General features: G+C 39.2%; 1 protein-coding gene across 3 annotated transcripts; it reads left to right on the top strand.

Moving 5' to 3' along the window:
* Window positions 1-70: 70 nt before the first annotated feature.
* CMC2 (C-X9-C motif containing 2) lies at window positions 71-15,318 on the top strand. Of its 3 annotated transcripts, XM_036833372.1 has the most exons (4): window positions 196-349; window positions 6,819-6,934; window positions 11,297-11,368; window positions 14,932-15,318. In XM_036833372.1, exons 2-4 carry the CDS (start codon window positions 6,854-6,856, stop codon window positions 15,016-15,018), a joined length of 240 nt encoding a protein of 79 aa, XP_036689267.1. In that variant the 5' UTR covers window positions 196-349; window positions 6,819-6,853; the 3' UTR covers window positions 15,019-15,318. The 3 variants fall into 3 exon arrangements, with proteins under 3 accessions (XP_036689265.1, XP_036689266.1, XP_036689267.1); XM_036833370.1 differs by lacking the exon at window positions 6,819-6,934 and having other exon boundaries at window positions 71-349; XM_036833371.1 differs by lacking the exons at window positions 6,819-6,934; window positions 11,297-11,368 and having other exon boundaries at window positions 71-349.
* Window positions 15,319-15,848: the final 530 nt, after the last annotated feature.

Here is a 15,848-nt window from a genome sequence, read left to right as displayed (position 1 = left end):
GCCGAGCCCCCGCCTCACTCTTCTTAGCAGAGAATATTGTTTGAATGCTTTAATCCCAGCCACGAAATCTGGCTCGTCGGTTCGACTTAAAGTTCAGGCTCTGCCGCGCCTTCGCGGACTCGCTCTCCCTCCCTCTACAGCGCCAGAAAATGGGCCTGTCCAGGCCGGATGGCGCATGCGCATCGGGCGGCGAGCGGTGGGGGTTGGCCGAGCGGGGTCAGGCGTGGAGGGCGCGGAACCTTCGCCATCCGGAGCTGTCCCGGCTCCGGCGCCCTGGCCGCCGGCTTTTGGGTGCAGCGTCTTCGCCGGTGAATACCGCTTCCGCTCTCCGGGTGTGGCCGCCAGTCGGGTGAGTCTCGGGGGTCCGGGCCATTCCGAGGAGCGCTGTCTTCCTGGCTGAGGTGTGAGGGGAGGCCGCGGGACACTCACCTGTCCCCCCTCAGGTCCCCAACTCGCGCGCCCCGCAGTGTGCCATCCTGCCGGGACTTCGCGCCCGCCTGGGGGGTTGGGACCACTGCGCTGGGTGTTGCCGGGGCGTTGGAGTCGTCCTGAGCTCCCCGCCCTCGGGCATTCTCTGGGACGCGCGCTGGTAGTTGAGAGCCGGCTTCGGTGTAGACTTTTCACTCTGCGGGAATCGCCCCCGCCGCCGCTCTCGAGCCTGTGGCCTGGGGCGAGCTCCTCCTCACCCCGAGCGTCAGCTTCCTCGCCTGTGAAATGGGTATAACCCAGCGCCTCGGTTGTGAGAAGGGAAGTTCTGAACACTGTGTCGGACGCGGTGAGCGCTCAGTACGTTGTGGGATTATTACTGTTACTGGGTATCCAGGCGTTTAGGATTTGCTTGTGGTAGGTGAGAGCCTGTTAGGGCGCATCTTAGCTTCAGAGAAAGTTCCCCCCAATCCGTCTTGCGATGCGATAATCCAGTAAGATCACCCTCAGTACGCTTTTCAAGGAAAGTGACATTCAAATCTCGTTTATTGGGTTTCAAGATTACTGAGCTTGTCGTTTCACACTAAGTGGTTTATGAAGAGTCTTCAGTAAATCCGAGTTCTGGAAGCCTTCATTTGAAGACTTACATGCATAAAAGAAGTTTGCGCTGGCAGAGGAATTCTGTTGTGACACCCCTTGTGTCTCCTGTTCTATCCACACAGGCTTCTGCACTTGTTTGGTTGATTTAAAGTGACCCTCATTTCCCACCTTTTTAAAAAAAACTATGTCGAGGTCTGAATCAATTCTCAAATCCATGGTAATCCTACATTCAACGTTCAGCAGACATTTATTGAGCATTTACTCTGTGCATTTAGGAGAATGTCCCTTCCCTCACTAGCCTGTGTGTTCGTTGACGTTCATGGACTAATTTTTTTTCCTCTGAAATTCATGTGATCTGACAGAGTGCTCAGCACCAAGTAAGTGCTGATAAATATTAGTTCAGGGAAAGCTGCACCTGGGCCCATTCCTTAAGAAATCATGTGGGTTGCTCTCAGTAGCAGTGGGGCATGGTCTGTGCTCTGGGAGCACTTGTCACTTACTCAAAAGCATCTGTTTAGATTTGGTGACTTTGCAGCTGTGATAAGTAAAAGTGGGTAGGGTAGGTAGGTAGTCCCCTGCTGTGTCTGCTACCTCTGCTGAATGTGGTGCAGTTTGAAGTAGAGAAACACTCATTTAACTGATTCCGGTGCTTTCTGAAATTAGACTTTAAAAAAATATCTTTTAGAAATCATTAAGTATTATTTTATCATTTTTCCTGGAGAACAGATTCTTCAGACTCTGAACAAGAGCTTTTCTGGCCTTGTTTTAAAATGACATTAGAAATTATAACTGTAGTATAAATTTCTTTCTGGTGGGGCCACACAATAGCAAAATCTTTCTAAAGAAAACCTAAGTGGCATTAAAATATAGGGTTTCCCCCTTGTGATCATAGATCTGCCGAAGTGTGTTATTAGAATGCTTCCTCCCTTTTCTTCACTAGTTAATGTATTTCTTACTCTCGGTTTTTTTATTTTCTAAAATTGTGCCACCTGGTGGTTGAAATCTTCTGCCTATCATAGAATATGCGTTGAAAAATTTTACCTCAGGGTCTCGGTAGAATAAGGTGAAGCAGTGAATAAGATAAGACTATAGTTTCTATATCTTTAGTGAGGGCACCCTACTGCTTCAACCCTCCCAGCTTACCCCCAAGTAAAAGTTACAGTTGCTTTGCAGGGGCCTATTAGCCAGTTATCAAAATATCAAATTGTCACAGATGAACATTTTTAGGAGTTTAAGTGGACTGTTGTGGTATCAATGTGTGCATACCTGAGGAAGTGGATGGGATTGGCATGGGGAAGGAAGAGTTGTAGCTATGACAAGTAAACCGTTCTGATGGTTTCTAAATGCCAGTGTAAAAGTGGGACTGAAGTTTTGTGTTTAAGTACTGACAGTTTGAATGGAATTTATCCCTCTCTTTCTCACTGCAAATACCCATACACAAAGTCTTGTCACCAATGAACGTTCCCTTTACCTTTGCTTCAATAGTGCGGCTGATGTTCATAATTACCTTGGTGCTGCCTTTTGAGATTGTTTTCTGTGTTATCAGTAGTAACAAGCGTTTATCCGTTGAGTGCAAATTTTATTTTTGGAAATGGCTTAAATTTAATTGTGAACTTAGATTTGAGAAGAAACGTAAGGATATACTCTGTAACATCCTTAATTAACTTAGCCAGTCTCTTGGGCACGTTAGGACAGATAAATGAGAAGTTCACACAGCAGCCTGTTTCACTGTTGGACAGCTCCAAGAAGATGACAACTGCCTCTGTACCTTCCACACTTTGGTTTCTTGGACACATCTCAGAGTCAGTTCAGTTCAGTCTTTCCTATCAGGTGACAGGGCATTTCAGATATACTAATAATACTTTACCTTTGTCGCACTCACTCTTCACTATTTCAGATACTCTCACGTATGTTATTTTAAACCTCATGATAGGGACTTCCCTGGTGGTGCAGTGGTTAGGAATCCGCCTGCCAATGCAGGGGACATGGGTTCGAGCCCTGGTCCGGGAAGCCCTGGTCCCACGTGCCGCGGAGCAACTAAGCCCGTGCGCCACAACTACTGAGCCTGTGCTCTGGAGCCCGCCAGCCATAACTACTGAAGCCCACGCATCTAGAGCCCGTGCTCTGCAACAAGAGAAGCCACTGCAATGAGAAGCCTGCACACTAGAGAAAGCCCGCGCAGCAACGAAGACCCAATGCAGCCAAAAAATAAATAAATAAAACTTTAAAAAATTTTAAAAAAACAAAAAAAAACAAAAACAAAACCTCATGATATAGGTCAAGAGCTAATTCCATTTTATGGAAGAAGAGACTTAGGTCTCAGATTAAGTTAGCCAAAGTGATATAACTTGTGAATAGCTGTGTCCACAGCCTTTGCCTTCAGACCCACATCTTCTCCCTTCAAATCCATTACTTGTCATACTTAACCAGGCTGTTCTTTCTATCTGTCTCCTCTGTTGTGGGTTTCCCTAAGTTAGTAAATATTCCCAATTTCATGAATGGCTTCCTGTTTAAACCTAGTGTCAGAGCCATCTCCATCCTGAGCATTCCCCCTGGGGGTACTCAAATTGTCAGTATTCTGGACATGGCTGATCAGGACAAACACAATACTTTTCTTTTTCTTGATGTAGACAGATCCTCTATTTCTAATAATACAGGATAATATTACATTGACTTCTTTGAACCTAGGCCTAGAATTAGTCCCTGTTGAAGTTGTAGCTAACCAGAGGTTCTTTGGGAAATAGTTTTTTTCTATCTGAATTTATTTCATTCACAAACTGCTGGGAAGGCATGTCTTTCCTATTTTGAATGCGGGAAAAATCTGTCACGGTGGGAGATTACGTTGGGTAGTAACTCTGTCACTTACTGTGTGACCCGGGGCTTAGTTTTGCTATGAAAATATGAGTAATGCGTATTTTGACCTACAAAAAAGCTATTTCTTATGGTTCAACTGAACTTAAAAAGGTACCTACTTCCTCCGGTTATTGGGAGGATTATAAGACTTGTGCCTGCATGTGTTAAGTGTTCAAGAAATTATTTTCTACTCTAATAATGTGGATATATTCTTATGGCTTTGATGAAATTTTAAAAATAAGCATATGCAATATATATTTAGCTTTTATTCAGTACATAAAACGTTACTTTGAGTTACAATAGTGTTGCTAGAATAAGCTTTTAAAGATGACTACTGGAAGGTGTCAGCACTCATTTAAATGTGCTCTAAGAACAATGCCATTGTTTTAGAGTTATGTTTTGTATATTACACCCAAGAGTACAGCAGTGCATCTGCATGTACACCAACAGTTAGCCAAAGCTGGTAGATAGAAGGAAAGGAGAAGAAGAGAATATCTAACTAAAAAGATAGGGTGGAGGCAAGAGGGGAATGATTGATAAAGCAAGGAATTTGTTAGATAAGGGATAAGGTAAGTGTTTAGAGCTTTAGGTTAAGTCACAGCTTTCACCAAGAAGAATAGGAAAAGGAAACTATATGAAACCATTTTCTTGTTTGACACAATCTAGGATAAGTATGTAGACAGGAAGACGTTTTATTGGCACCGTGGCTGGGTCTACAGTAGCGTACGTATTTGAAGTAAACTTTTGTGGAGGGAGGAAAAATATGTATCATGATATACATTTACGCTTATATACAAGGTGCATGTGTATATTTATCTCAGCAGCCAAGTGTGTTCTTAAGTTTTACCTTACCAATGAGAGAGGTCATGTCAGTACATCAGAAGCTTGTTTCTGAACTGTAAAAGCACACATTTGAGGGCTGGTTGATAGAAATATGCAAAAATATTTTGTCAAATATATTTACAAAATAAAATGTTAACGGCATTTTCTAGGTGACTAAACCAGTGTACCTCTCCCTTCAGAAAAAATAAGCAAGGCAGAAGCAGGATAACTAATATATACATAAGTGTAGGTATATAATACTGGTATAGTATTAGATGACTTAAATTGCTGGACTGTATGAGACCTCATTTTTCTGAGGCAAAATTTTTATATCTTTGTAAAGACTTAATCAAGTCATCAAGTCATCGGTGGCAGGCAGACAGAACTTGAACTTGGCTGCATTTCCAGTTTCCATTTCAAATACTCAAATACTTACTTGGCACAGCGGCCTGATTTGTGATCTTTAGGTGTGGGGTGTGTGTGTGTGTGTGTGTGTGTGTGTGTTTAGTAGTTACTCAGTGGAACAGTGATCTTCTGATATTTTTATAACTTGAAATCTGAAATAGTAGGTATATTATAATTCTCTGCAATTATTTGTTTAGTCATTTTTAAGGATTTTATTTGTCGGGAGTGGGAGGTTGGTGGGCAGTTTGAATTTCTTGGAACATTTTTTAACAGCTTTATTAAGGTATAATTTACATACCATAGAATTTGCTCACTCTAAGTGAATTCAGTGATTTTAGTAAGCTTCGACAGTTGTGCAGCCATTACCACAATCCTATTTTAGAATATTTTCGTCCCCCAAAGTTTTCTTTGTGCCATTTGCAAATTAATACCCACTCTCACCTTTGGGCCTAGGCATTGATCAGCTTTTTGTCTCTACAAATTTGCCTTTTTTAGACATTGCATATAAATGGAATCATACATTACAGTCTTTTGAATATGGCTTATTTCATTTAATTTAGTGCTTTTGAGGTTCCTCCATGTTGGCACATGTATAAGTTCATTCTTTTTAATTGCTAGGTAGTAGTACCCCATTGTATAGATATAGCGATTTGTTTATCCATTACTTGATTATTAGACATTTGGATTGATTCCACTATTGAGTATTATGAATAATGCTATGAACATTCACATATAAGTCTTTGTGGGGATATATGTTTTCATTTCTCTTGGGTGTGGTCTTAGGAGTGCAGTTTCCAGGTCATATGTTAAGTTTGTGTTTAATTTCTTAAGAAACTGCCAAATTGTTTTCCAAAGTGTCTGTACTATTTAGCATTCCCAGTTGCAATGAGTAAGGTCCCTTTCCTCCACATCCTAACCGGTGCTTGGTATTGTCTGATTTTGTGATTATAGCTATTCTGGTGGATGTGTAGTAATCTTTTCTGAGTTAAAAAGAATAGGTTTAAGAAAAGAATAGGTGAATAGTGCTGCATAAATATAGCAAACACCTGAAAATGATGTTTTATCTTAGACCTTGGCTGCTAATTTTCTTTGTGAAGTGAAACAATTAAACTTAATTTCAGGGATTTTAGCTTCTTGATTTCATTGTAATAATTGCATTTGATGAGTATATATGCTAAATTTGAGAAAAAAATTTCCACATCTGCTTCTTGTTTCTCTTCATGGTTTAGTTAGATTTTCTCAGCCAGATGTTAGTTAGGAAGAAAGCAGTCTACATTAATTCACACTGATGTGAGACTGACTAATGGCCCTTTAACCCTTATACATTTAAAAAGGATTAATAGGCCAGTTCTCTTCATTGGTAGAATTTCATCTGAACAAAATGAGTTGTAATCAATTTCAGGAATGTGGGAAAAGTAATTGAAGTCAGCCTTATTAATATAGGCAAGCTGTTTCTGCTTGAGCACCTATTTCCAGGATTGGGTCTTTTGAGGAGTCCGCTTTTTTCCGAACCTGCATGTTCTCTAAACACTCCTGATAACTTGCCAAATCTGTTAAGTCATTGGATAAGGAAGCTGAGGCTCAAGTTTAATAATTTGCCTAAGGTCAGCATTCTTTTCTGATAAAGGTCACTGCAGGTTCTTACTGAAAATAGTTTTAGGTCGCATTAACAAGTACAGTCACACATATTCAAGACACTCTTGTATCCACAGGTTGCTCTGCTGTGCTCCATCTCCTTCTCCTAAAGATGCATCCTGACTTATCTCCACACTTGCATACTGAAGAATGCAACGTCTTGATTAACTTGCTTAAGGAATGTCACAAAAATGTAAGAGTTCAGAAAAATGACCATAAAGCAAAAATGAAACCTAGGTACAGCACACCGATGTAAAACGTTATCTCCATTAATGGAAGGAAATGATAATGTCTTAGTTATGGGTCTTAGCTTAGTAAAGATTAGCAGTTGATGCTTGTGATTTTTTTTAGAAACCACTTCCCTTTATGATAAGTAGAAATCAAGCATGGTAGTTTATTAGGGAGCTTCTGAAATGATATATAGTAATTAGAATCCCTGTTCCTTGTTCCTTGACTTCTACAGTTCTGTGTTTAAAGGAAGTTGAAACATTTTTTATAATTATTTGTTAACTAGATTTAAATTATGACTGGCCTAATTTGACAGGTTTACTTAGTTGTTAGTGGAATGGAAATAAAATTCCATGGTTAAAACCAAAATAGAAAATAAGCCCATTTTTGGAATGCGTTAAATTAATCTGATATTTTTCCCAATGTCAAATATTTAGTTTTTTTCATGTATTTGATGTATGAGACAGTTATAAGGAGCATTTGTGTTTTTCTTTAACTTTGCATGATGCATTATTTCCTTCATGTTATTCATAAACTGTAGATATATCAGATTCCAATAATAGTATTATTTAAACAAGTAAAATTTTAAGACTAAAAGTAAGGTAGTAAGGAATGCCGATGACCTGTGAGGTCAGGTATTTATACTGGTTCAAAGAATGTTGTTGATGACAATATACTTTTCGGCAAACTATTTCTGCCATACATCTAGATTAAGAATTGATACTGTGGGATTGACATATATTCACTAATATGTATAAAATAGATAACTAATAAGAATTGATATTGTAAGTCTTTTTAACTTTAGCCATTGGTTTTAAATTGTGTTTCCCTGGGGGCTGATGACTTTAAGCATCTTTTCATGTACTTATTGGCCATTCATATAACGTCTTTCGCCCATATTTTAAAATTGGGTTGTTTTGTCTTGTTATTGAGTTGTAAGAATTCTTTTTATCATTTGGCATACAAGTCCTATGTCTCATAAGTGTATTATGAATATTTTCTCCCAGTCTGTGGCATCCTTTTTTATTTTCTTAAAGATGTGTTACAAAGAGGCGTTTGTAAGTTTGATGAAGTCTAATTTACCAGTTTTTTCTTTTATTGTTTATGTTTTTTGTGTTCTAAGGATCTTTGTATATTTCCTGGTCACAACGATTTTCTCCTATTTTTTCTTCTAGAAGTTTTATAGTTTTAGCTTTTAAAATTTAGGTCTGTGACTCAAGTTAATTTTTGTGTATGGTGTGAGGTTTAAGTCAAGGTTTATTTCTCTCCCTGCGGATACCCAGTTATTCCAGCACCATTTGTTGAAGAGACTGTCCTTTCCCCACTAAATTACCTTGGTGCCTTTGTCAAAAATCAGCTGACCATATGTGAATGGGTCTACTTCTGGGCTCTCTAGTCTGTTCCACTGATTTATATGTCTGTTCTTAACACCAGTTGATTCCAACATTATCTTACTGGGGCCACCTGGTCCCATGACTGTTTTGTCCTCTTTTCTGTCCCAATTCACTTTCCATGCTGCATCTGGAGTGCTCTCTCAGACGTAAGTTTAATCACTGTTCCCCTTAATGGCTCCCTTTGCCTGTAGAATAAACTCTAAAATTTCTTTGTGTTTCGAGGCCTTAATGTACTGGCCCCTACTTACTCTTGGGCTTGACGACATGCCCCCCGCCCCACGCCCCTCATCCTTCCTGCGTGTTCTTGTCTGCAGTTGTACTGGAGCATGTTTTTGTCTTCTAAGCCTTTTTACTTGCTTTTTTCCTATGCTTAACTTAGAGCCTTCCTCACTGTCTCAACTTCTCATTTGCTTGATCAGGTTTTATCATCCTCCAGGCTTTATTCTGGTTAATTTGTCATTTCCTCTTCCTTTTCTTTCCTGGCCCGGATTCTCTGTACTCCAGTAATACTGTACATAATAGATTTCCTACGTTATGGCAGTTACTCTTACACTTTTTGGTCTCAGGACTCCTTCACACTCTTAAAAGTTATTGACGACCCCAAAGAACTTTTGTTTATGTGGACTATATCTACCAATATTTAGTGAATTAGAAATTAAAACTGAGAAATTGAAAAATACTAATTTATTTAAAAACTGTAATAATAAACCCATTACATGTTAATAGTTATTTTTCATAAATAAGACCTTATTTTCCAAAACAAAAAAACGGTGGAGGGCTTCCGTGGTGGCGCAGTGGTTGAGAATCTGCCTGCTAATGCAGGGGACACGGGTTCGAGCCCTGGTCTGGGAAGATCCCACATGCCGCAGAGCAACTAGGCCCGTGAGCCACAACTACTGAGCCTGCGCGTCTGGAGCCTGTGCTCTGCAACAAGAGAGGCCGCGATAGTGAGAGGCCCGCGCACCGCGATGAAGAGTGGCCCCCGCTTGCCGCAGCTAGAGAAAGCCCCCTCACAGAAACAAAGACCCAACACAGCCAAAAATAAATAAAAAAACAAAAAAAACCCAAAAAAACCCCCAAAAAACGGTGGAAAGAGTGACATTGCTTTTGCATTTTTGCAGTTCTCTTTAATGTTTGGTTTAATAGAATACAGCTGGTTCTCATATCTGTCTCTGCACTCAATCTGTGGTGATATTACACTTCATGTAGCCTCTGGAAAAATCCACTGTACCCTTGTGAGAGAATGAAAGTGAGCAAAGCAAATAAGATCTTCAATTATTAGGAAGATAGATTTTACCTTCCCCTGGAAAGGTCTTGGGTAGCCCTGGGGACTACACTTTGAGAACCGCTGCTTTATAGCGATCACTTCATGATTTGTCTCTTTCCTCTGACTCTGAGCTATGAGAGTAGGGCCCAGGTCCACCTTGCTCACTGTTGTGTCCCTAGTGCCTGGGACACTGTCTTCCAGACACTGACTGATTGATTCACTTATTCAATCAGTTGCTCTACCAGTTTGTTCTCTAGAAACAGACACCAGGCATTGGAGGCTTATGCACGTGTATACAAGAGAAGTGCAGTCCATGGGCATTTCTTTTACCAACTCCACTGGGGCATTTTGGGTTTGTTTTTCACATAATGTCACAAGAGTATAATTCTCATTTGGGCTAATGTTGAGGTGGAAGTGAAAATGTAAATTAGTTTTTGTCTTGAATTTTTAAAATAAGATGTATGTGTATGGGATGATATGAATAAATATAAACTAAACTATGAAATACTGCCTTACATTCTAAAAGTTTAACCCTTTCTGGTATTTCTGTTTGGCCAGAAGGTGTGTGAAAAAGCATTGTCCCTGTTTGTTGTCAAGGAGGTAGTTTATACACAGGAAATATTTATCCTGAAAAGGTAATTAGGTGATCAGTAGGAGATCTTAAATGCTTGCCAGAAAAACTCTGACCATTTATTCAATGTGGACCAGAAAAGTACATTTAAAGTGGTGAAGAAACAGGGAAAAAAGAAGTAGCATGACTATTACTAATTATGTGTTGTCTGGTTTCCATGAAAGCCTTAATTAGAAAGAAAAGGAAAAGATGTGCTTATTGTTACAAGTTAAGCATTTATGGCATGTCATTATAGGAGATCACCATGCTGTCCGACCTACGCATAAAAATCGTGACATGCAAACACACTAATTATGGCCCTACTAAAATTCAGGTTCTTGATATCAGTCTTTATCTGCTTTGGAGCATATATACTTTTTGCCATGATAATAGTCACAGGACTTGAAACCACTAGAAGATTTTTATTTTTGCTTTTCAAACAAAACAGACTTTGAATTCAGACATTGATTTTCTGATATTGTGAATTAGTGGCTTGTTTATGGGGCCCCTACAGGCCATCTAATAATAGTGTTATGTGTTTCTAATTTATTTTGATGACATTTTGAATGGAGGCAAATGAGAAAATGGCTTTGGCACCAAGCTTTCCATAAGTAACTCTTCTATGGGACAGGAGTGTTTGCTCGTGAAGGAAGTTACTGGTCGTGTCAATATGGCTACACTGCCCTTTGACATCACTCTATAATAGAGGATGGATAACATGCCCTTAAAGAAAGGGTATTAGGTAATAAAATGCTTTTCACTCGGTCATTGTGAGGTTTTGGCAGGTTAATAGTCTTCTCTTTTATCAAAGAAAAGTCTTTTTATTTTTCATTTCTACCTATAGAGCATTTATTCCTCTTTTGTAGGAATGCCAGGATAAGCCTGTTTATTTGTATATTTTATACTTGGACTTAACTATTTGCTTAACTATTAACTGTTTGCTTATTGACAAAGTGACCCATTAAACCCATTTCTGTAGGAATAAGTGTTTCAATTCTGTGTGCCAGAGACCTTAGCATATGGGATGAAATATTTTACGCCTTTTCTTCCTTTTAGCACAGCATTCTGAAATTTTTTGGTCATTGCAATGATCTTGATCGGGAGATGAGAAAATGCTTGAAGAATGAGGTAAGGAAAATGTTAAAGGATGGAAATGGTTGAACTATAGAAAAGAACATCTTGGAACAATATTATATATTACTGCCATTATTAAGTTTTTTGCAAATTTTTGTATAACACCGAAAATTGACTTTATATGTATGTCTTCCCCTAAAACCAAGAGGAGAAATGAAAGTGTCTTCTGGGGACAGTTTTGGGACATTGCTGATATTTTTTTGCATGTACATAAATGAAAACAGCTATCTTATAATAGTCACTGTAACTCCTTTGGATGAATTTTTAAGGTTTAGGACATTGAATCTGTTCAGCAGAAAAGACTTGTCAGTCAGTGTTTAGCTATAGCAGGTAACTAAAACTCCTTGGGCCTCAATTTCCTTGTATAACATGAGGTGGCTAGACTTAGGCTCTTTCCAGCTTTAAAATTTTGAATTTCTTTATAATTATAGTATGTACAACCCATAGGGATCTAGTTTGACTTGTTTGGAAAGACTTGTTTCCTGAATACAATTTTAGGCTATGACTTGGACTTGGGCAAATAGACAAAGTTTATTGTCTTTTTGCAGGTACTGCAAACTGAACAGAGTGCATTTTAAATCTTTGAAAAGAAATTTAATTCCATTTCTGTTTTGTTCATCAGATATTTTAGGTCCAGAACCTTTAAAAATATATAACTACTAAAAACCTGCCCTCCAATTTGCGTTTTCTGTACTTTTGAACTGTTTTTCCCCTATAAGCCTCATATTGAAAGGTATTAGATACGATATTTGAAGCCATTCAGCATCTATGAATCATTTTTTGTGTTTTCCACTTTGGGGCTCTCCCCCCCCCCACCACCTCCGCCTTCCTGGAATCCCTTTACAGCATCTTTCCTATTTGAAAAACTTCCTGGCGTTCTAATAATTTTCTTTGTGTGAACAAATGGGTATAACTGTTTTAAACTGATTTTTGAAAAGAGTTTTTTCATATGTAAATGGTAGTTTATATGGAAACTAAACCTAGGGCTGTGTTCCTGTTTCAATAAGATTATGGAAAAATAAAACCCATACTGTTTTATTTGGTATAGCTGTTTGTTTCTTACATGCTTTCAGTTGTATAAGGTAGCTTTTTTCCTAAGTTTAGATTTTTTTTTGTCCTTACAGTTCAGTGATTTTGCCATTGGTTTGGTGATTAGATCCTCATATGAAATTTTTTTTTTCCTATTTGGTAGAAGAATGTGTAGATATTTTTCTTATTTTATCTGAGTTTGTTTTCATATAAATTTCAGGTTTTCTCCTTGACTACTTTCTAAGTCCTCTATGTAGTTTTTATATTGCTTCATTACCTGATTTATAGATGTTTTTCTGTCTGTTCTTTCATCCTTCAGTTCTCCGAACCTGTGCTCATTTATTTCCTCTCTGCTTTTAATGCTTCCCAGTTTCCCATTTACTGCTTCTAGTGCTCTCCTCCTACCATTTCCTTCATGTGTCATTTAAGTACTTCATTCTTTGAAGCTTTTAACTAGAAAAAAGGTCCGGCCAGTTCTTTCTGATCCTCTCTTTGCTGCTGTGTTGCTGCTTTTGTTCTTTTTATTGAAATAATCGCTAATACTACTTCTGCAGCATCCTCTTTTGTCTCTCTTACTTGTTTGGTTTGGTTTGGTTTTTGGCTAATTGACCTTCCATGCTATCTGCGTTGTTTGGTGGCATTTTATGAATAACACCATAGTTATCCTTTTTTTTTCTTCTTTTATTCAGGGGCCATGTTGACTCCCTTTGGAGATACCGTAACATATATTTTAATATAGACTCTGTTTTAATTTGCTTTATGACTTATTTTATTGGCCTGCTACAGAGTATTGTCTTCTGAAGACTTACCCATAAGACCCTCCTTTGAACCTGATTGTTGGAGGCTTCATATGATTAAAGAGGGATATCAAATATTTTTCTCAGAGCAGGTATCCCTCCATGTTCTACAACGTTTTTTTTTTTTAACCTTTTAAAGTAATGAAACGCCCTTCCCCTCTCCCCCCGACAGTCTTATGAAGAAAATTAATGTATGACGGATAAAAGGAATGTTTTGGTTAAAGGGACCTGGTGTTTCATCTGTTATTTGAAATGGCCCTTTGATGAGGAAAAAAAACGTTTGAAAACTGCTACTATTCCAGAAGATATGTTAGAACTCTTCAGTCAAAACTTTAGACCTAGAAAACTTCTTAAAGATTATCTAGCCCAACTCCTTACATTTGAGCTTACTGGCCCAGAAGATGAAGTAACTCAAAGGTGTTAATCTCAGGACTCAGGGGAGGCAGCCAGAGTCCCTGGTTAGTGCTCTGTCACTTGTCTTTCGTTTCTGTGGCTTCTTTCCATAGCTCTGACAGCTGAAAGATTTTGATGTCCAATTATTCACATATACTCAGTTTTTTCAACTTGAATTTGCTTTTCCTTTTTTTCCACTCTGCCTGAGAACCCCTCGTGCACCTTTAAAATATGTCTTTATTTGTATATATATTATAAACATGTAAATATACACGCATGAAACCACTTATATTCAAGTTTCTCTGCTTTAAACAAGTACTTTTTCTCAGTGCCAGGCTCTGGGTTTCCTGTTAGTTATAACCTGCTGGCCAGATCAGAATACTAGGCTAAAATCCTCCAAGGTGAAAACTACATTTAGATCCAACCGATTACAGAAACATAGGATTTGGGGAGAATTGGGTTTGATGACTATTCATGATGAAAAAATCCTAGGAAGTTCAGCTGACTATAAGTTTCCATATGAACCATTAGGATAATATGGTTACTAAGAGCCAGTTACTCTTTTGGCAATATTTATAGAAATATGATGTGTCTAGGTCGTAAGAACTAGTAGGCCCACTGTAGTCCATATCTGCTGGACTTTGTTTAGAGCACTAGAGTATTTAATTCTGGTGTGGTATTTTTTTATAAGGGGTTATTCGTATTAAAGTGTTGTATAAAAGGCACTTTGCAGATAAGCCCTTAGAAGGCAGAAGCTATGTTCTGTGGAACAGTTGTAGAAACCAGCAGCGTTCAGCCTGTAAAAGAGATAGTGGGTTACCTGTAATCAGATATTTGGAAGATTGTAGCAGGCAAGGAGAAATAGAGGGAAGTAGGAGAATTTACAGGGAAACACTTATTGGTTCAGCACGAGAAGCTCTGGAACAAGTAGAAGTGTCCAACAGTTAAACGGGCTGCCTCTCGGGGTGGGGAGCCTCCTGATTAGAAGTGTTCAAGTAGAGGTTAGATGACACGCTAGATTGTGAGCTTCTGGAGAACAGGGACAGGACTCATCCGTCCTAAATATTTATTGAATTCACGTTTTGGGAGGAAATTAACTCGGCAAATATTTCTGCACCTATTAGGAGTTAGCTGCTGTACTGTATTGAATGAAATTTTACTAGATGGCCTCTAAGGTCACTGTTTCCAATCTCAGATTCAGTGAAATAAGAGCCGTGTAGAAGTTTTGTCAGTAAAAACGTTATTTTTATTTTGCAAATATATCTAAATATCTAACGTATGTAAATGGTGACATAATCTATTGTCTCTTTTCTCCCCCCGCTTCCTTTTATTTTCCAGTACATGGAAAAGAGGAACAAGAGCAGGGAGCGTGGCAACGCAATGCGAAAGAGACTTTTTAATCCTCCAGAGGAATCTGAAAAATAGATCATATTTTCACTGGATGCCTTGGCTAAGAGAAGACCCAAAGACTCTTGGGTGGTAGCTGAAGGAATCCCGTTGCATTTGGTCTCCAGAATCCTTTGAATGGAAAGTGACCCATGAGAAATCGAGCCTTGGAGAAGTATGGAAACCCTGGATCCGGAATGTTGGTTGGGCAGAGCTGTTAGAACTCTCTCTCCTCTTCCAGCGCACCTGAGACTTCTAACGTGTTTGTTCCCTTTGCCTACGGCCCGTTGACATTTGAGTAACTTATCTCCCTCAATAAAATCATTGATTCTAATCATATTTTCTCTGTTCTCTTAGACTCTCTTGGAATTAGGGCAAAATGGTGCCGTTAGACTTCTCTTTTTGCAGTGTGGCAGTTCTGGAGCCTAAACGTTGAAAGCACAGCTAGGGCAGACAGAGTTTGGGGAAATCCCAGCTGTGTTAACTCTATGAAAATCTTCCAACTTTATTGTTTTTAAAGAGCTCTTTTCCAAAAGGTTAAATGTTTAGCATTGATAAAATTGTATCTGGCTAGTATTTAAGTCTGAGCAGACTTAGCTTCTCCGTTTGGTTGAAGGTGCCCACCCTGGGTGCCAGTTGTCTCCTGGGCATCAACCTTAGGCCCACATGCCTCCTCTTTGCTGGGCACAGGGCCCTTCTTCCCAGACTCATTTCTAGCAGCCATCCTGCCAGTGTGCCTTTTGCCGGGTGTTTCTGAGACCTGTGACAGTCTGGAAGCCAGCCTCCAGCCATGGCCACAGCAGGGCCTTGAACTTCCTGTTGGATAAGGTGTCAGCAGACTGTGAGCCATGAGCTCTTTGTAGTGAACT

The sequence above is a fragment of the Balaenoptera musculus genome, chromosome 19 (assembly GCF_009873245.2).
Source record: "Balaenoptera musculus isolate JJ_BM4_2016_0621 chromosome 19, mBalMus1.pri.v3, whole genome shotgun sequence".
NCBI classification, from domain to species: Eukaryota; Metazoa; Chordata; class Mammalia; order Artiodactyla; family Balaenopteridae; genus Balaenoptera; species Balaenoptera musculus.
Note: the sequence above shows the minus strand (reverse complement) of the source record. Positions and strands in the feature narration are given on the sequence as shown.

Bases quoted from the DNA above. Each gene is read 5' to 3' on its own strand.
- CMC2 (XM_036833370.1), top strand. From the start codon at position 176: ATGCGCATCGGGCGGCGAGCGGTGGGGGTTGGCCGAGCGGGGTCAGGC. The intron at 350-11,296 runs GTGAGTCTCGGG...TCTTCCTTTTAG, and splicing joins CGGGTGTGGCCGCCAGTCGG to CACAGCATTCTGAAATTTTT. The intron at 11,369-14,931 runs GTAAGGAAAATG...TTTATTTTCCAG, and splicing joins GAAAATGCTTGAAGAATGAG to TACATGGAAAAGAGGAACAA.